Source organism: Thalia democratica, chromosome 7 (assembly GCF_965202585.1).
Source record: "Thalia democratica chromosome 7, ktThaDemo2.hap1.1, whole genome shotgun sequence".
Classification (NCBI taxonomy): domain Eukaryota; kingdom Metazoa; phylum Chordata; class Thaliacea; order Salpida; family Salpidae; genus Thalia; species Thalia democratica.
Window position 1 is genome coordinate 46,541,185 of NC_139171.1, and position 19,601 is coordinate 46,560,785.

General features: G+C 24.4%; 1 protein-coding gene across 1 annotated transcript; it reads left to right on the forward strand.

The window, feature by feature from the left end:
• The first annotated feature begins 1,268 nt into the window (after positions 1-1,268).
• On the forward strand, positions 1,269-15,100 carry LOC145841757 (chloride intracellular channel protein 5-like). Its single transcript, XM_082949111.1, has 5 exons — positions 1,269-1,470; positions 3,046-3,155; positions 3,743-3,984; positions 7,625-7,803; positions 14,189-15,100. Exons 1-5 carry the CDS (start codon positions 1,348-1,350, stop codon positions 14,366-14,368), a joined length of 834 nt encoding a protein of 277 aa, XP_082805237.1. The 5' UTR covers positions 1,269-1,347; the 3' UTR covers positions 14,369-15,100.
• The last annotated feature ends 4,501 nt before the right edge of the window (positions 15,101-19,601 follow it).

Below are 19,601 nucleotides of genomic sequence, written 5' to 3' on the forward strand. Positions count from 1 at the left end.
TGTTCTACACGAGTTAAGGGTATTAGCTATTTACCAAAGTAGCATAAAAAGGTTAAATTTAGGCCAATTTACTGAAATTCAGGCTAGTTATAAATAAAATATTTTATATTTGCAACCGTATAACATCTAAGTATTTAGTTATAGTACATCATATGTTTAATGTCAGTTTTAATGAGCTGTAAACTTTAAAGGTTTTGTATAACACAGGGTTACCACACACTCAGTATAACTTAAGGAGTATTTTGAAATTAAAAAAATATTGAGGATGACTCATTTAAGACAACTCAGGATATTTTTATTCTTTTATAAAATACTCAAGTTAATTTAGAGACTTTTAGGGCATACTTTTTTTCTAGGTCTTAAAAAAAATTAGCTAATCAATTTTTTCTATTTTATAAAACCAATTTAGTTTAGAAACTTGATTTTTGTTGATTTTGAAATGATGATTTAATATTTTTTTAAAGCCTTGCGGCAAGGTCTTCACTACTCTTTTTTTAACTGTTTTTTATTAGAGTGTGTATAAACAGCATAAGCACATAAAATAAATATATTTTTTTCTATTAGATTACATTGTTTTTGATTTAAATATTTAAATTGTAATGAAAATTTATAGTTTTAAGAAAATTTGTCAATTAATTTTTTTCTTAGTTTTTAGCGGTTAGCTTTAAACTTTAAACCTTGAGTCTTCAAAAATAGTATTTCTCATTAATTGAGCAAACATAAAGTGTAGAAACATATACATACAGCATTTCTTTTTACTACTTAGATGAAAAATAAACATGAGGTATAAGTAGTTTGCACTTTGGCCAAAAACTTTTTTTAAAGATTTGAATAAGCTCAATATGACTCAGGATAGTTTTTTTTGACTCAAATACTTGCAACCCTGATGACATACATAAATTTAAAATTTTAGCTTAATAAAAAATATATTTTCTAGCAGATATGAGTAGAAACAGGTTATCACTTTTTCACAATTGTTTAATATGTATAATTTGAGCTAGAAAAGTTATAGTCTTAATTACTAAGTTTGAATATTCTATAATTTTTAAGTTTTTATGAAATATTTTTTTGTTAGTACAAAAAATTTCAAAGTTAACAAACAATTAAATATTGATGAAAAACTTTAATTAAGTATACTTTGTAATTTTTTATAATTTTCAGTGATTTCAAAATATAATTAACAACAAATATTTCTTATTTAAATTCTATAGTGATTTTACGTCTTTACAATATTCTTTTCTAAGTTTTGTATTGTTGAAGTAGAATAAATTAAATTTAAATTTGCATGATCTTTTCATCAGTTTCTGTGTAAAACCTCTTATTTTTTGTCTTCAATTTTATAAGAGAATGTCAGCTGCATCATCAGTTACAAGTGATCAGCAAAACAGTCAGACTGTTAATGAAGAAACTGAAGTAAGTGCTGAAGCTTCTAATGGCGAAAGAACCCACCAGATTTATCTCTATGTGAAAGTTAGTAATTGTTACATTTTAAAGTCTTTTGTATACAACCAATTGTTTAATACTAATGTTCAAGCCTTACAACTGCAACATTTAGATTATTAATTTGTAAGTTGTTGTTTCAATCTTTAAAACATGGGTTAATGCTAGATTTATAAAACAGTGAACATGTTTTATTATATTGTCATATGAACGTCTTAAGTTCTTGATCTTAATGATATCTTTCTATTATAAACTGTTCTATTTTAAAACTTGGTAGTCTTCTTCTTATCATTTGTCTCTATGTAATTAAAAACAATAACATTTAGTAACTTGTTATAAATAAAATAACTTGTTTAGTTTCAAACCTAACATTTTTTTTATGTGTGTTAGTTGAATAAAATCACTGCCTAACAAATTATTTGTTTTCTGAGGTAAAATAATAAATATTTAAGTAAATTTATCTTTAAAGTTAAAAATGCAGAATGTTTTAAGGTTTTTTAACATATATAGTTGAGGGGTATACTGTATGGTTGAAATATTTTTTTTTCAAGAAACAGTTTTTGATTAATTTAAAAGTTTTATTTAAAAAAAACTTCATAAATTTTAAATGAAATTATAAACCTAAAATTTAAAAATTAATGCTTTATTTTACTATCATTTTAAGTGTAGGGAATAAACATAAATGATTTTTTTAAATTTCAATAAACATTATTTTTTGTTTATAAATTTCAAGAAAATGGTTAAGTTTTTTGTATACAATAACTACCTAATTAGTTCTTATATCTCTATTGTTTGGTACTTGTAGTTATTTTAACTGCACACATTTATAATAATAAAAAGTTTTTAATAAATATTTATTTCAAACTTACTAGTTAAAATTTATTTACGATTCGATTATTTTTGTAAATTAAAGTATTATGGAATTTCATTGATTTTGCCAAATAACAAACTATTAGTAGAGTCTTTTTGGATTATATTTGAAAAAGTTATAAATTATATAAAGCTATGTAGGCTGCATTTAATACAAAACATCTTTAATTTTACACTGCTTTAAGCTACTGTATTCATCATTTTATTAAGAGTTAATAAATCTTATATTAGTTTACTTTAAAAAAATATATATATTTATATTTTTTTGCAGATATTCCAGTATTTCAGAAACAGCTCAAAGTTGTAATTTTATATAATTGGTGTCTTATTTTAACTAACTATTTTTTTTGTTCAGAAAAACTAATGCTCACTTATGATTTTTATTCTTATGTATTAGTGTACAAGTTGATTATGTAACAATTTAAGTTTGCATGAGCTAAATGTAATATTATTTTTATATTAACTTTTTAAAATTATTTTAACATAGTAGGCCCTAGGTGAAAATTAGCTTATTTGATTGCTACATTGTTAATACTCAATTGTTAATGAACACATTTAAGTTTTTTCTAAATTAATAGTTTTATTTTCTCAGACAGTTTTTAAATTTAATTTGTAATAATTATGATTATACATAGACTAAACTGAGTAAATAAGTTTATTGACCTGTAAGTCACTATTTTCAAAGTTGTATAAAAAACTTTTGTAAGTGTAAAACTTTTTTTTTGTCATTTACAGGCAGGTTCTGATAGAGAATGTATCGGATGTTGTCCCTTTTCACAGCGCTTGTTTATGATGTTATGGCTTAAGGGAGCTGTTTTCAATGTTACTACTGTAGATAAGGCTACGTTAGTTATATTTATTATGTTTTATTTGCAACTCAAGAAGAAAACCTTGTTATGTCTATAAAAAAACACATTTAAAGTAGCTTTACAGTATCTTTTCAAAGTTGTCAAATTATTTAAGACAATTTTTACCTTAAATTTAATTTTAAACCAATATTAGACCCAGAAACTTGTACATTCGAAAACTTAAAAGAAATTCAGAACACTTCAAAGAAATTTTTATTCATTTAGCAACCGTGTTAAAAATTTAGAGTTATCAGAAAATGGTGCTTATTACATAATATACATTTTTTTTTCATAGCAAAAAATTAATTAAATGAAAATTTATAAACATTTTCTTGACCTTTTATTTTTTTAATTTTGTACAATAGTGTACAAATATGCACTAAAATACATATAACTAAGAAAGGATGTAATTATATTGAATTTATATAGTTCGAACTTCATGTTTGTTAGCTGCAACCAGCTTTCAAGAATTTTTTATGTTTTTTGTTAGCTTATAAATGTCAACATTATTTTAAAATTATTTAGTCTTTTTTTTTATAAAACTGAAAGATAATATTTTATGTAGAAGTTTTTATCAATTACAGGAAACCAAAGCAATTGAAAGATATAGCTGCTGGTGCAAATCCACCTTTTTTACTTTTCAATGGAGAGGAGTTGACAGACGTTCAAAAGTGTGAGGATTACATTGAAGCTGAGTTGTATCCTCCTCGATTCCCTAAACTTGCTTGTAAATATTCAACTAGTAACACAATTGGTATGGACGTCTTTGCCAAATTTTCTGCTCTGTTCAAGTTCAAAGGACAGCCAAACGACCCCAGAAGAACAGGTAACTTTGGATATAAAATGTAGAGCTTAAATTTAAAATAGTGAAATCAAAGTTATTTAGGAAATTAAAATGTGGTTAGTTTTATCAGTACCGATTTAAAGCATATGTTTTTATGTTCTTCCTAAATAAACTTTAGTAATAATTTATTTATATATAGAATTTAAAACATAGTGATTTAGTATTTATCATTAAAATAAACTTAAAACTCTAAATTGTATTTAATTTAGATAAAAAAAGTTATATAATAATATTACCTACTTAGTTAATAATAGTTTATTAATAATTATACCTACTTTTTCATAATTGAAAAAAATATTTTTTTTAGAAACTTATACTTCTAAATTTTTTTAATATTTCAAGAAAAATTTCCTAAAAATTTGAGGTATCATTCTCAAAATCTTGGTAGAGATAAATTTTATTAATTTTATTGTTTAATGTTTTAATATTCTCTACCCATAATGAGCCTATTAACTCTCCAACTTTAACCAGTTGTATCTCAAAAGTTAGTTTAAGTATTAAAAATCTCTAATAAGCAACTTATAGCTTATTTAAAACTCTACAGGTTAAGATCAAGTTGTAAAAAAAATGCAACCCCCTATCTATGCGCTAACCGAGAGTATATTATTACTTGAACAAGTGAAAAATAAGGTGTTCTAAATTATTTTTAAGGAGCATAAAGTCTATATTTTGGACTTTATAGTTTATAGAGGTTTTAGGTGTTAAACAGTTATTAATATTCAGCAGTCTAGTTTAATAACAAATTTATAATATCTTTGTTTCTACACTATGTTGTATTAGTGCCAATTTCTTTAATTTAAAGTTTAATTTGTTTTATTACCTTTCAATTTGTGTTTTCAGTACCTCATGATTTTTTAATCTTTTTTTTTTGATTATAAACAAAAGTTTTCTATACTATTAGCTATTAATTTTGTTTTAACTGTAAATATGTGTCTTCCAATTTTTTTTTTATGTAATATAGTAGTAGGTCATATTTAAATACTTATTTTATTCACAAATTACAGAAGCTATGAAGACTTCATTACTTATGTATAATTTAATGATCTAAATACAGATTAACTTTTTTGAAAAAAACAAATAGAAATTGATTTTACTAAAACTGTTTGCGATCTTTTTCTTTACATTTTCAAAATATTCGTCTTATTTTGTTAATTTTGTATCTCAAATATCAGATGCTTTTCAAAGCTTAACAAAGTTTAAAGTAGAAGTTTTAAGTTGTAGAGATATAAAGAAACAAAGTTGGCGATTATATAGTTATAATATTTCAATGATACAAACTATTTAGATATTTAGATTACTATTAAGTTAATTAATTATTAATTTATTATTAAATTTATTGTTAATTTATAGTTTATTAATTATGCAGAACATTACTATTGATATAAACATTTATTTTCTTCCATGATAAACCGGTATTTCAAATTTTCAGTTTATTTTATTGTTTATTAAGATTTATTCAAAAAAAGATAAGTTTTAAAAGTTCTAGTCTAAAGATATATAGATCATAATTTATATACAGTCTAAATAAAAGTAATTATTATTGGAAATAGCTTACAATTTTTCATTGTTTTTACGACTACTCATAGCAATAAATAGCTTACTGATTATTCAAATATCCATATTATAATATTATAATTATAACCATGGTCACATAAAATTTAAAGAAGGCAAGTTAGCAATACATTGTACAAATGAATTAAACAGTTATTTGTATTTTATTTTGTTGTTTCTTTTATTAAAATTATAAGAATTAAAAGAAAAAAATATTAAAAGAATAAAGAAATATTTTTTGCACTTAAAATTTATTTTGTTATTTTGTACAAAATTAATTATATTTCACAATTAAAGTTTAGTTAAAATAACCAATCTTATTTTTGGTATAATAGTTTTTTGAACCTTTCTTGGCCTTAGCTAATTTTTTTATGACAGGGTTTTCCGAACTTTTTTTTTTCTAATGACCCCCTTCGAAGAAATTTAAAAGGCCGTGCCCCCCACCAATATGGCTCCACAAAATTATACTGTGCACATTTTTTTTCATTTGAAAAAAATTTGGTGCATTCTAATAAGTACAGCGTTACACCACTGTTACTAACAGGCTATATTTTAAAACTTTTTTAAATAGACTCTTGTAAATTTCTAGACATTCTTAATTACCATCTAAAGCTAGCCATTACATCTGGTTTTACTAAATTATTTTTTGAGTAACAATAAAAAATGTGTTTAAATAAAAGCCATTCTATCACAATTAACACTTGAATAAAAACAATTTATTAATTCAATTGGAGCTTCGTATATTTCAGGTACAAAAAAATGAATTAAGTAATTCAAATCGTACCTCAATTATGTTATTTAGAAAAAGAAACTTAATTCAAGGACATTTTGGTGATACTTTTAATGGTTACACAAAAATTGCAAAGAAATTAATATTTTATGGAACGAAAAAAAAGAACTCAAAAATATTTGGTCCAATGACCTAGTGTTTGAAAAAACCTCTCGGAAATCGAGTCGTACACTACTTGGATACAGTTTAACGGCTTGTCCAGAACTATTAAATGATTAGTTTATTAAACAAAAATAAAACAAAATTAAATTTCAAAATTAGATGACACATTTCTCTTGACAGGCAAACTGCTGGTTAGGATGTTAATTGCTGGATTATTTAGATATGTTGCTGCAGACTAGTTCATGTGGCTAGTTGAGTTGCTAAAAACTTTTAATTCTGTACTTAGTTTATAAGTCTAGCTATTTTAAATATCAAATTAAAATAACTTAGCTATAAAAAGCTGGTCTTGATTAAGTCAGGGTTACCACTCTTGAAACAAAATAAAATCATCATGAGTAATAAAAAACTGGCCTAATTATTGTTTGAAAAAAAAACTAACAGTCAAAATTTGAAAAAGAAATGCTAAAAAGTAAGTATGAAAATAAGACTTAAATGATGTGACAAATAAGAAAATTCATAATAAAATTTTCAAGTTCAAACTAGCCTGAGTTATTTACAATTTCAAAACTTTGAGGTGGTCTGATTGTGTGGCAACCATGCTAATTATATAAAAGCTGAAATAAATCTGTAAAACTATTCTTATTTTTTATAAAATTCAAAGTCTGTAATCTAAAGTAAAAAGTATATCAATAAACATTCTATGTGGTCTTAGGTATCACTTTAAAAATCATTTCTAGAATAAGTGAAAAAAACATTGTATGTTTCCATTTAAATATCTGACCTAAGCACTAAAATTGTTTCTAGAATTTACTTATGCAAAGTGCATTTTTAATCTAAACCCTGGGCCAAAAATCAAAGTTGTAAAATTGCTATTACAAAATCTACGTAATTTTTAAAGACTACCAAAAAGTTGAAAAGGCTCCCTTATGGCCCTTTTCATATTCATGCCCCCCCTCTTGGCCTCTTTACGGCATATGGCTACCTGACTTCCTCAAATGGGAAACTCTGCTTTATGCAGTGTGGTTACTTTTTTATAGTTTAATTTGATTATTTTTAAAATAAAACTATTTCGATTACTTTGTTGTTGTTTTACCGCTTTTACTACTGTACAAACACATAATGATAAATGATGTTGATAAATAAACCTAAAACTATCTAACGCAAGGTGTAATTTAACAGCATTGGAAGCAAAACTAGTTGGATCTCTCACCAAGTTGAACAAGTACCTGGAAGAACCGTTGGATGACGAGATAGATCCTGACTATGAGGGAGTTCAAATAAGCAAGAGGAAGTTTATTGACGGCGATTCCATGACCATTGCTGACTGCAATATTTTGCCCAAGCTCAATATTATCAGAGTTAGATTAATTCAAGTTGTGTAAAGTAATACCTCATAAGTGAAAGTATTTACTTAATATAAACATGTTTTATCTCATTATGTAGTATAAATACAATTTTTTAAAACTTAACATGAGTTTAAAGTTTTGTGCTTAAAAATTACAATAAGTGTTAAAATTTCTTGCTAACATTAAAGAAAAATCTACTGATTATTTATAAAGCACACTATAAAAATCAAAACTAAAGACAATTGACTGGAAAAATCGCATAGACACATGTCATAAATTGAAAAGTACCAAATGTAACAAACACGAAATTTACATGAAATAATAAATGTAAACTTTATAGTTTAGAAAAGATACGATACTTAACACTGATTAGTAAGATACTTGGTTGATATAAACAAAAAACAAAGTTTTTTACTTATAAATACATCAAGAATAACATACAAACAAGTTGTATCCAAAATTTATGTGTGGGAATATTAGAGGTTAAATGCCATAGATATACATAGATTTTTCTGAAAAGTTCTTAGTTGTGCTAAAAAAAGTCTAAAAATGGTAATACTATATAACATTTAAAACTTCTTAAAAGAATCTAAAGAGTTTGAAAATCATTGAATAAATTTCTTAAAAGGCGTGGCAACCGTGATATAAATTACAGTACTCCAACCAGTGTTTCTCAAAACATACTGTGAGCCGGCAACTTTTTAAGAAACACTGATTTGTAGTGGTGTATTACAAATATTTTTTTATGCTCTAAACTTTTATCTAGCTAGCCTTTTGTGTAACTACTTATTGTTATTTGTAAAATAAAAGTGAAAACTGTTATTAAATTAAAACTATAAACCAATAAAAACACTTTAAAAATATTTAGAATATAATGCTATATTACAATGATCATATTTTTATTAACAAAGTTATTAGAAGTACAAACAGAATATGGCTAAAGTATTATACTTTAGATTACTGAACATTATACAAACCTTATTTTTTTAATGTAGGAATACAGTTTTGAATTAAACTTATTTAGTTCTCCATAAAGTTTTGTTAATTACTTCCTAAAATTATTATTTTTTAATTTTAAGTTTACATTGTAAGCTCTTTTATTAAAAAAAAATTATCTTAGTTTAACAAAATATTTTTTGTAACTTAGTATATTTATATATTACTAAAAAGTCATTTAAGCTAAAACAAAAGTTTCAATTTATTACATTACTTCTTATACTGCTTATCAAATTTAGAAAGTCATAAGAAAAATTTTATCAACAACTTTAAAAAAAATAGTTTTATTACAATTTTATTTCTACTTTATTTTTCAGTTTCGAAATCAAAAAAGTATAGTTATGGTCTTGAAATAAGAAATTGATAGAATTTAAATTTGTAGTACAGTGCTTATTCACATATCCGGACGCTCAATTATCCGGACAGTTTCAGTCGAGAAGATAATTCAAAAAATATTCAATATTAAACACAAACATTTCTGTAGGAAAATAATATTTAAGCTTTCATGATATTAGAAAACTAAAAGTAATTTTATAAGTTCTGCAATTAAGTTATTATCATTATTATAATGTAATAATACTACTAAAGCTTACATTCAAACTTTGTTCATTGCTAGTTTAGTTGTCAAAAACCTTTGTTGTAAAGTAGAGTAAGTCAGTTCTTAGAATTTTTATAAACAGTGTTATATAAAATATGACTTTAAGTTTTTTTTTTTGATAGTTGATTAAATTGACAGTTTCTTTTTTAGAAAATGAATGTATAACAGTTTTTTTATGTTAGATTTTTAATTTAAACTTTGTAATAATAGATTTTAATTCAATTTTTTTTTGTTTAAGGTGAGGTGAATGACAGTTTTTTATAATTTATCAATAAGCTTGACACACTCAGCATACCAGGTTTAAGAAATGAGTAAGACATTAAAAAAAAGAAAAAGAAGAAATCGAGTTGCACTGACCATTAAAAATAAACTAAAAGTTTGTAAAATAGTAAAAAAAATAATGTGCCAAAGTCTTTTATAATGAAGCAGTTTAGCATTGGCAGTTCGAGTTTGTACGACAATTTGAAAATAGAAGTTTAAAAAGTTAAGAGCAGAAAAAGAGGAGCTGAGCTTTTACTAATTATTATGCATTGCATAATACACAGCAGTTATATTGTTCTATGAAAAAAAAAATATGTACTTATGCTGAAAAATTCTTATCCGGACATGTTTAGAGTAAAATCTTGCCCAACACAGGGTTGCCACTCAGTCAGGAAAAGTCAGGAAATCAGGAAAAGTCAGGAAAAAATTTAAAAAATGACAAAAGTCAGGAAAAGTCAGGAAAAAATGGGGGGTTTTGAAAAAAAGTCAGGAAAAGTCAGGAAATTTGATAAAATTAAAAAAACGTCAGTTTAAATTTACAAAATTCCTTGTTTTCCAAAGCCTTCAAATGGTAAAAATTGATTAAAAGTCCTTTAAAATCAGAAAAAAGTTACAAAATTTTCCTAGAAATTTACAAAAATATTTATTTTTATTTCCAATGCCTTCACTTGGTATAAGTTAGTAAAATATCCTTTATAAAACTGCAAAAATTTTCTGTTAACTTATTGAACAAGTACCCTACTTGAACAAGCAGATTTTGTAAGCTTTTTAGTATTTATGATCTGTAGCAAGGACACTTCCATAGTGAAACAGTGATATATACACAAAAGTTTATCAAGCATAATTTTAAAATCAAAGTGTTTTTTGTTTAAATAGTTGAGTTCTTTATAACTAAGCAGTTAGTTTAATATTTTATGTAACAAGTTAATGTGTATACTTGACCTCTTTATAATTTTTTCAAAGTTATTTAAATTTATAAGTTAAGTTATAAGAGAGGTATATGCCAAGATTAAATTTACTTATTATGTGTATTTTTTGTAGAGTAACTTAAGTTTTTAAAGTAAATAAGAGTATATTTATTTGTTACAAATTTTATACTAAATGATAAGAGGAAATATTTTATACAACAGATATATAGTTTATAGCGAAAGGTGTTTACATGTTTTTATCTGCCAATTAATTGCTAATAACAATTTTTTTTTCATTTAAACGGTTTATTGAGCAATGGTTTCAAAATTTAACTAATTTCCTTGTCAAAACAATATAAATACTCACAAAAATTAATTAATCAAACAAAATACGAGTAAACTAAAGAAGCAATCAATATAAAACTAATCAGACTATTCATAAAAACTAAAATAGTTAATAGAACAAAAATGGATTATTTAAAAATGTTAAGTGTAATTCTAGATCCTTTATCAGTACCTAGTTGGTGGTTAAGTTTAGGTTTAATTTTTTTAATCATAATAGCCTTTACTGCAAGTAAAACATTTCTATTTTTACAAAATTTAATTACCTCAAAACAATTAAAAATATCATTATGATTCTTACAGATTCTACATTGTTCTATATGTGAAAAAACTGCACTATTTGTAGGTTTTGTATGTTCTTTAATTCTGACGAACAGTTGTCGCTCCGTTTCTCCAATATATTGGGTATCCAGGTCACCTGGACATTGAAACTTATAAACGATGCAATTTCTGTAGAGTTTGTTGATCTTTTCTTTAAATGAAAAATAGTTTCCAATTTTAGATGTTCTGAAAGCTACTTTGATATTAATTCCAATTGTTTCCAAATTTTTTGTTATATTTCTGCTCAATTTTTCTGAAACCTTTTTTATATAAGGAACTGTTAAATACTGTTGTTTAGGAATTTGTGGCTTATCTTCTAATTTTTAAAGTTTTTCTATTTCATTGTTCATGAAATTAATCGGATAACCGTTTCTCAAAAGAAGATTCTTTATTCTATTTGTTTCTAGGTTCTTTAGTTCTTCTGACACTAATCTTTTGTTTCTGATGAACAATTGTCTAATCAAGTTTTTCTTCCATGATTGCAGGGTACTAGAGTGAAAATTTAATAGAACATCTGTGTTTGATGGTTTCTTGTAAATTGAGGTAGTATATCTGTTCTCTTCCAGCTTAACACTTATGTCAAAATAAGGAAGTTTATTTGATGTACTTGTTTCCATTGTAAAAACAAGATCTTGATGTAGAGTACTTAATTTTTGATTTAATTCATTTGCCATTTCTTCATTTGAGAAGATAGTAAAAATGTCGTCCACATATCTCGTGTACATTTTAGGTTGAATTTCATTTAGAAGACCTGTTTCTAATTTGCTAACGAGTCAATTGGCCAAAAGCGGGGCTAATGGCGATCCTATAGATAGTCCATCTATTTGTTTGAATACTTGATTATTAAAACAGAAGATGCTCTGTGAGAAAGTTTTCAGTATGTTCTTGAATACCTTTTTTGTTATTTTTGATTTTGTGAATACTGAAAGATTTTCTTTTGAGTATACATCGTTTGCTACCATGTTTATCGTTTCCTCTAATAGAACACATGTGTATAGACTTTTTATATCAAAGTAAAATAAATTTTTCTAAATCAGTAAATTCTAAATCAGTATTTTCTAAATCAGTTTTACTTAAATAAAATGTTCACTTAGTTTAATAAAATACTACCCAAAATATATAGTTTACTTTTTTATGTCTTTTTTTACAGATACTTAAGTATACTCTTTTTTAATTGATTTTTAATTTAAGGATTTAATATTAAATAGTTTGGGTAGTATTTTATTAAACTAAGTGAACACTTATATAAGTAAAACTGACTTAGAAAAGTCAGGAAAATTTTGGTAAAAAGTCAGGAAAAAGTCAGGAAAAGTCAGGAAATTTTTCTCAGCTTGATGAGTGGCAACCATGCCAACATGTCCGGATAAGTAAAATTTTTACTTATGCTTAGAATAACTATTAAAAAAAAACAAAAGTGTGTTATCCTATCAATAAAACTACCTTAACATTAAGCACTGTACATGTAAAATTTTCAAGACCAGTTTGATTAATTAGAAGATTTTAAGCTATATCAAGTATAATTTGTACTAAGTATCAAATTAGAATTAATTAACTGTCAAATTATATGTAATTAAATACATAAAGTGTTCTATTGAGAAAGTAATTAAAAGATAATCATCAGGTCTTAATAAGTATTGATTTTTTTGAATTAAACTTATTCTTTTGATTACAATTAAATACTTTACAATATCATGACTATTTTTTTTATAACTTTCTAAATATAAACTAAAAACTATTGTTTAGAATGTTCCATGCTATGGTAAAAATTTCTCAAGTAGAGATTGTTTAAATACATTAATTTTTTAATATTGCATAATTTAACAAAATAAAAAAGTTAATCATTAATTTTAAAACTATAAAGTTGACAAAAAAAAATGTCATCGAAATCGTATTATTTTCTTCGTAGCAGTCCTACAATTAACTTTCTAAAATTAGCATCACAGCGCTTTTCATTGAACGCTTGATTGATTATTTTAATAAGTTTATTCAATGAGGCTCATTGTTTTAGGAATGTTTGTGACGACATTTGTTTCTGAAGCGTGCTTTCCTGCGTTTGTAGTTTTTGTAAAGTCAATAGTTTTGACGGCGTATGTATTTTAATTACCATTTTATTTTTTTTAATTTCAGTATTATGAAGAATAATTGTGTTATACCATCTAATTTTCAGTCAAACACTTGAAAGTATATAACACAATTAAACAAAAAATAACGTTTAATGTTTGTAGACGCAGTTAATTAAAAGTTTAAGTTTGCAATGAAATAAAAAGTCTAATTAAATACCTATTACGAAAATAGACAATAAACATTAATTATAATTAAATTAGTACTAAAAGTCGTATTTTTTTAAATAAAAAAGTTTAGAAAAAAAAAAAATTTCTTTTTCGTCTCTTTAACATTGTAAGGCGCCTAGGTTTTGATGCATGGGTCCAGTGTAGGACAATAAATTTGCAATGATGTAAACCTATGAAAATAAATGTTAACTCAGTTTGAAGTTTTTCTGTGAAATTTTTATTGATGCTATTAATTGTAAAACTGTAACAAGTATGATAAAAAAGCTATAAAGTTTATGAAATAATAAAGTTTAGTTATAATCTTGAGTGCTATTTTAAATTTATTTAAAGAATTAAAAAAAGTTGTTTGTTAATTATTTATCCGAAAGTTAATTAAAGTGTTACATATCGTTTTCGACGTATATGTATTATTGAAGTAGTTTTTGTCTTATCAAAGTCATTTTTACTATCATAAAACTTTTTTATGTAAAATTCTGTAAAATACTATTAGGTAAGCATTTGTTGCAAAAAAGTTTGCAAACTATCTCACACTTAAATTGCCCACATTTACTAGCATGGTTTATAAGTTTTTAATTATAAATTATCATAACTTTCTTTTAAAAATATATTGCCTTGTTGTATAAACAAACAATTGAATTCAAAATTTTTAAGACAAGTTTTAAGCCTACATATCTGGTCAGGTTGTTGGCAGAGAAAGAATCAACTTTTCAATTCCCGAGGATCTGGCCGCCATTCACAGGTACTTGAAGCACGCAGACGACACCGAGGAGTTTTCTTCAACTTGCCCGTCCGACGGCGAAATCGTGTGGACGTACGGTGGCAGGAAACCCGGGTTCAAAGGCGGTAGTAAAAAATGGTAACTTTCTCCATGCTTGAAAAGTATGTATGCATTCTGTTGAACTCGCGCTCTTTTAAGATGTTTTTGTTTATTTCAACAGTAACAGTGTCTTTTAATAATTTAAACTAAACCGTATAGTAAAAGATTGAGTATAACAAGTTTAATGATGATCATCCAAGTAGGTTTAGAATAGTTAAAATAGTTAAAAATAGATGTTTTTTAATAATAAATGTTGAATTACAGGTTAATATACTTTACATTATTGGAGGTTTGTGTTCATATAATTTTTTAGATTTTGTTCTCCTATATGTTTATAACCTTTCTATATTTTTAAGTAAAAAGGTTTTAAAATTTGATACCCTTTTATATACTTACTTTTTAAGCACAGCTTTTAATAAATTATTAAGAGGTAATTTAAGCTATAATTGCGGTAAAGAGATACATGCAATTGTGTAATTTGAACAAATATTTGTCTTAAATTTTATTATTCCCAAAATTTTAATGCAATCTAATTTTGTGATCTATTTTTCACTACTTATTATGTTTCTCATTTTAAATTCTTTTCTTATTGAGTAATTTTTAAGTTTGTATCACACAGTTTTTAATTTGAAAACAGTCTAAAATCGATTTGAATGAAACATATGTGTGTTTTTTGTTATTAACAATTTCTTTATTCCTCTATGATATTTAAAAAACTTCAAGTGTGTAATAAATGGTTTTGTAATTTGCTTTTTTAATAAAATTCTAAAATGTATATACAGAAAATTCTCATATTTTTTATTATTCTTAATTTTTACATATAATCCGACTATTACGAACATAAAAAAGATTGTACAAATTCTCTGTACATCAAAGTTTTAATTGAGAACTATCATATAAAATGTACATGGCGGATTGAATTACGTTAAATAGTTCGTTGTTGTAGTGTCTTTACGTGACCAAATAAAGTATTAAACCGTTTTATACAGCGTTAATAAACAGCAAACGCAAATATAAAACAACTACGACCAATTAGAAAATTACAGCTTAATGTGATGTAAAATATCACTTTGAGAAACCTAACCTTCTAAAGTTTGAAATGTTATAAGAAACTTTTTTTTGTTTGTTTACTTTTTAAGCAAACATTCTTTTAAAATGTTTTGTTTATTGTTCCTAAGTAATTTACAACATAAACTTTTGATACAAGTTTATATATAAAACTTTTTGACTCCTTACTTTATAGTATGCAGTATTCACTAAAAAAATTATTAAAAACTAATTTGAAGTTTTCATTTAAAAGTGATTTTTACAGATAAGGACTACAGTTAATTTAAATTTTTTTAATAAGTAGTTGTAAAACTAAAGAAGAAAAACTGTTTTTATAAACTGTAAATTATCAAAAAACAAATATTTTTCAAATAAAAAATTTTAAATACTATTTCTTGATTTAATAATTCAAGTGATAAAAGTAAGTGCCTTCAAACATTAAAGTTTTAATTTTTTTTTGAATTTTTACCTACAATATTTTACAACGCCTTTGATTTATAAGTCGTTCAATTTAAACTTTTTTTTATTTATTAACCAATTTTTACTAAAGATCTTTTAAGTTGAAAATTGCATAACACAGAAGAAATTAAACAAACAATAATATTATTATGACGTTTTACTTCACTTATTTTTTGATTCACAGTTTCGTAAAAGGAAATGACAACTTCAATCATAAAGAGTGATTTAATTTTGTTTTTTTAAACAAGTTTTTATATCTAAAAAAAAGTTTCAATAACAAACGTTTTTTACGTAAACACGTATTAATGTTTATCTCCTTTTTGTGGATTTAAAAAAAAATCCTAATAATAATTATAACTTTGAAAAATAGACTAAAATCTTATAATTTTTAGTGTTTTATGTATATTGAAACAATAAGCAACATCAACTTCACAGAAAAAAGATAAAGTAAAGTATTATTTAACGATTGTTTAGCAAATAGATATTGCATTTAAGTACTTAGGAGTAATAATAGATAATAATTTAAGTTGGGTGGAACATATTGAAATGGTAAAAGGTAAATTATTAAGGGCAATTGGTGTTATTTATAAAACAAGGTACTTTTTAAATGAAAAATCTCTACACTTAATTTTTAATTTACTTTTATGAGCCATATAAGGTATGGTCTTTTATGCTGGGGCAGAACTAACAAAAGAAAAATTAATGCAATCAATGTACTCTTAAATAAAGCACTCAGGTGCATTCACTATAAAAAGTACAACGAGAGTGTAAGAAATTTGAAAGTGACAAAAAATATTAGATTTTGAAAATTTATTTAAATATGAGTTAGGAGCTTTTGTTTTCTAATTTGTACTTAATTTTTTACCGGTAAATTTTAAGTGTTACTTTAGAAATATAAATAATGTACTTAGCCATTCAACTAGGTGCTCAAAAACAAATTTTTTCTTACTAAGATTTAAAAGCAGTAATGGTCATAAATTACTAGCTTATCAGGGAAGTAAACTTTGGACAGACCTATCTATTAAGTTAAAGATCAAAGTCATTTTGGAAGGTTTCAGGTTGAACTAAAAGAATACTTATTAAATGATCAATTAATTCAATAGAGTTAAAATAAGATGAACAGGAATTTTTTTTTATAAACAGTAGATTAGTATCCATTTTTCATTTGAGTAGGTTTTTTTTTTTGAGTAGGGGTTTATAAACTGGGTTTCAATAGCATTGGTCCAGTCTAGTTTGTAGAAAGTTGTAGTATATATATTTTTTTCTGTTAGTTTTGTATTTTGTTAGTGTATTAGTAAACAATTATATTTCATAGTCTACACTCTACATACTGTAAGTGTAAATAAAATTTTTAGTCTCTAAATACATTTTTGCCAGAAAACAAAGAAAGTTTAAATCATGAGCTAAAATCATCGATAAAATTTTAAACTAGTAATAGGTTGACTTATTTTATGATTGTTAGTGTTTTTTATCTTATTTATTATTATTTTTGTTTTCTTTTTTTCAAAAAGAAAAAACTCTTTACTATTTTCAGTGTTTTTTGTGGTTGTTTACATAATTATTTTGGTATAGTTAAACTCATGTATTTAGACATTTATTCAAGTTTGTAAAAATATATAGTTTTAATTAAAAGGATATATTTATTTTATACTTTTTATTTAGTTAAAGCAAATTTATTTATGGATACAGCTTTTTTTTATTGAACATTGCAGCTTTATTTGATTTTATTTTTTTTCAATCTTATAGCTTTATTTTACTGTTACTTATTTTTTGATAAGATAAAATAAGTTGGTAGTAGAGTCGAAGTTCTTAAACACACTTGAAAAAAACTTCAAACTTTTTTTTCCATTTTAAATCATATAAAAGGTTAATTTATTTGCAAAATTCTGGATGAACTTAAAAATTAAAAACTTCAGGTAAAAACTTAACCTTTTAACGTAAAGTTAGATATATATTTTATGTGTATATAATGTTAGATATATGTGTGTATAAAATCAATTTATTTTTTTGTGATATTTTTTTTTTTTTATAGAAAAATATTTAATGTTGTAAAGTTTAATAGTCTCATTTTTCATAGAGCTTTTCGTTTTAGAGTTTAAACTTTTCTTCTTTTTAATTTTTAGCTCATATGATTTTGATTAAGTTTGGGTATGCAACTCGATGACCGATAGGTCTTTTTGCTATCCAGGTCATTGAACCAAAACATTTTTGAGCAATCTTTTTTTTCATTTTTTTTCAATAAACTACTACTACATTATTAATTGATTTTTATTCAAATAGAGTCTATTCTAAAAGCAAAACACAGAATCAACTTATAAGAGTATTTTTAATTTTATTACCTATTCTTACATTTACTTCCATTCAGTATAATGTAGTATAAGTTATTTTTTGGTATCAGTCTATGAGGAGAGTTCTCAGGTAGTACGTTTACTTATTCATATAAGAAATGTTTAAGCTCAATTAAAAAGTTTAAACTATAGTTTTTTGTGAGAAATATGTTGCATTTTGTCTTTCTATATAAATAAAACTCCTTTGTAACTAAATGCTTCTAGTTGCTTTGTTAAAAACTCCAAGACAAAACTTATTATATAAATATAGTCATCACATCTATTTTATTTTTCATACTAAATACTTTAAAGAAACTCAGCTATAAGTAAGTTAATTAAACAAAAAATAACGAAAGTGCCCTGAAAAAAATTGGTCTAATGATCAGTGTGATTATACCATAGGTTTATGTTCATACTAGCATATAAAACTCAACTTTCAGATGTTGTTGAAATAGTTTAGTTTTAAACCATATATTAAAGAAATAGGCAGTAGGTTTAATTTTTTATTATATGCGTCAAAATCTTTTAAAGAGAATTAGTAAATAATTTTAAAGAATGGATTTAGGCTTAAGGTATCTACTCAACCTTATTAATACTGCCACTTTATTTTGTCAAACTGCTTGCACTGCAGTAAAGCAGATTCGGTTAAAGGTATTAATTAAAATCAAATGTACAGTACTTTTTAATTTTTTGCGAAAATTAGTTTAGATGAGGTTTGTCAGAAAATAATTGTTATCAATTTTATTTTCAAAGGTCGTAAACAAGAAATAGCTATATAGTATTAAAATAAAACTTTAATTTTAAGAACTTATGTATTTTTTATTAATTGAAATGAGGTTCGGATTGTTTTACCAAACTTGTTATGAACAGCTTTACAAAAATACAGACAATATAAATACTCTTTTATTTGTTTAATAACTTATATTAGTTCTGCAGTGTTTTTTTTAACTTACAATGTTTTTATGGATGATAAGATCTATTGAGCATGTAACAAATAAATTCACAGAGAGCTAAACATTAAAGGACCCAAGATGAATAAATTAAATTAAAACAAAAGTTTTATTGAGTTTATTATTTTACAAGTTATTTTTTTCACGATGATCACAATAAATAAACCAATAAGCGACTTTACATATTTACTACATATAGTATTAGGTTAATTGTTTGGCAATTAAGTAGTTTTAAATATAATTGAAGATTTAACTTAGTAACAAAGTTCAAATTAAAAAACTGACAAATTATTAACATCAACGTATAAAACAACAACAAAAACGATAAGCTACAAAAGACTAAAAGTATAAAATGAATAAGAAAAACTACGTATAAACACGTAGTTAGGAAAAATTAGAGGTTTCAATAGTTACAATTAAAGTTTTATAGAATCTTTTGTAAAATGTTTACACTTTCTAACTAATTTGGATATCAAAATTTAATAGTTTACTA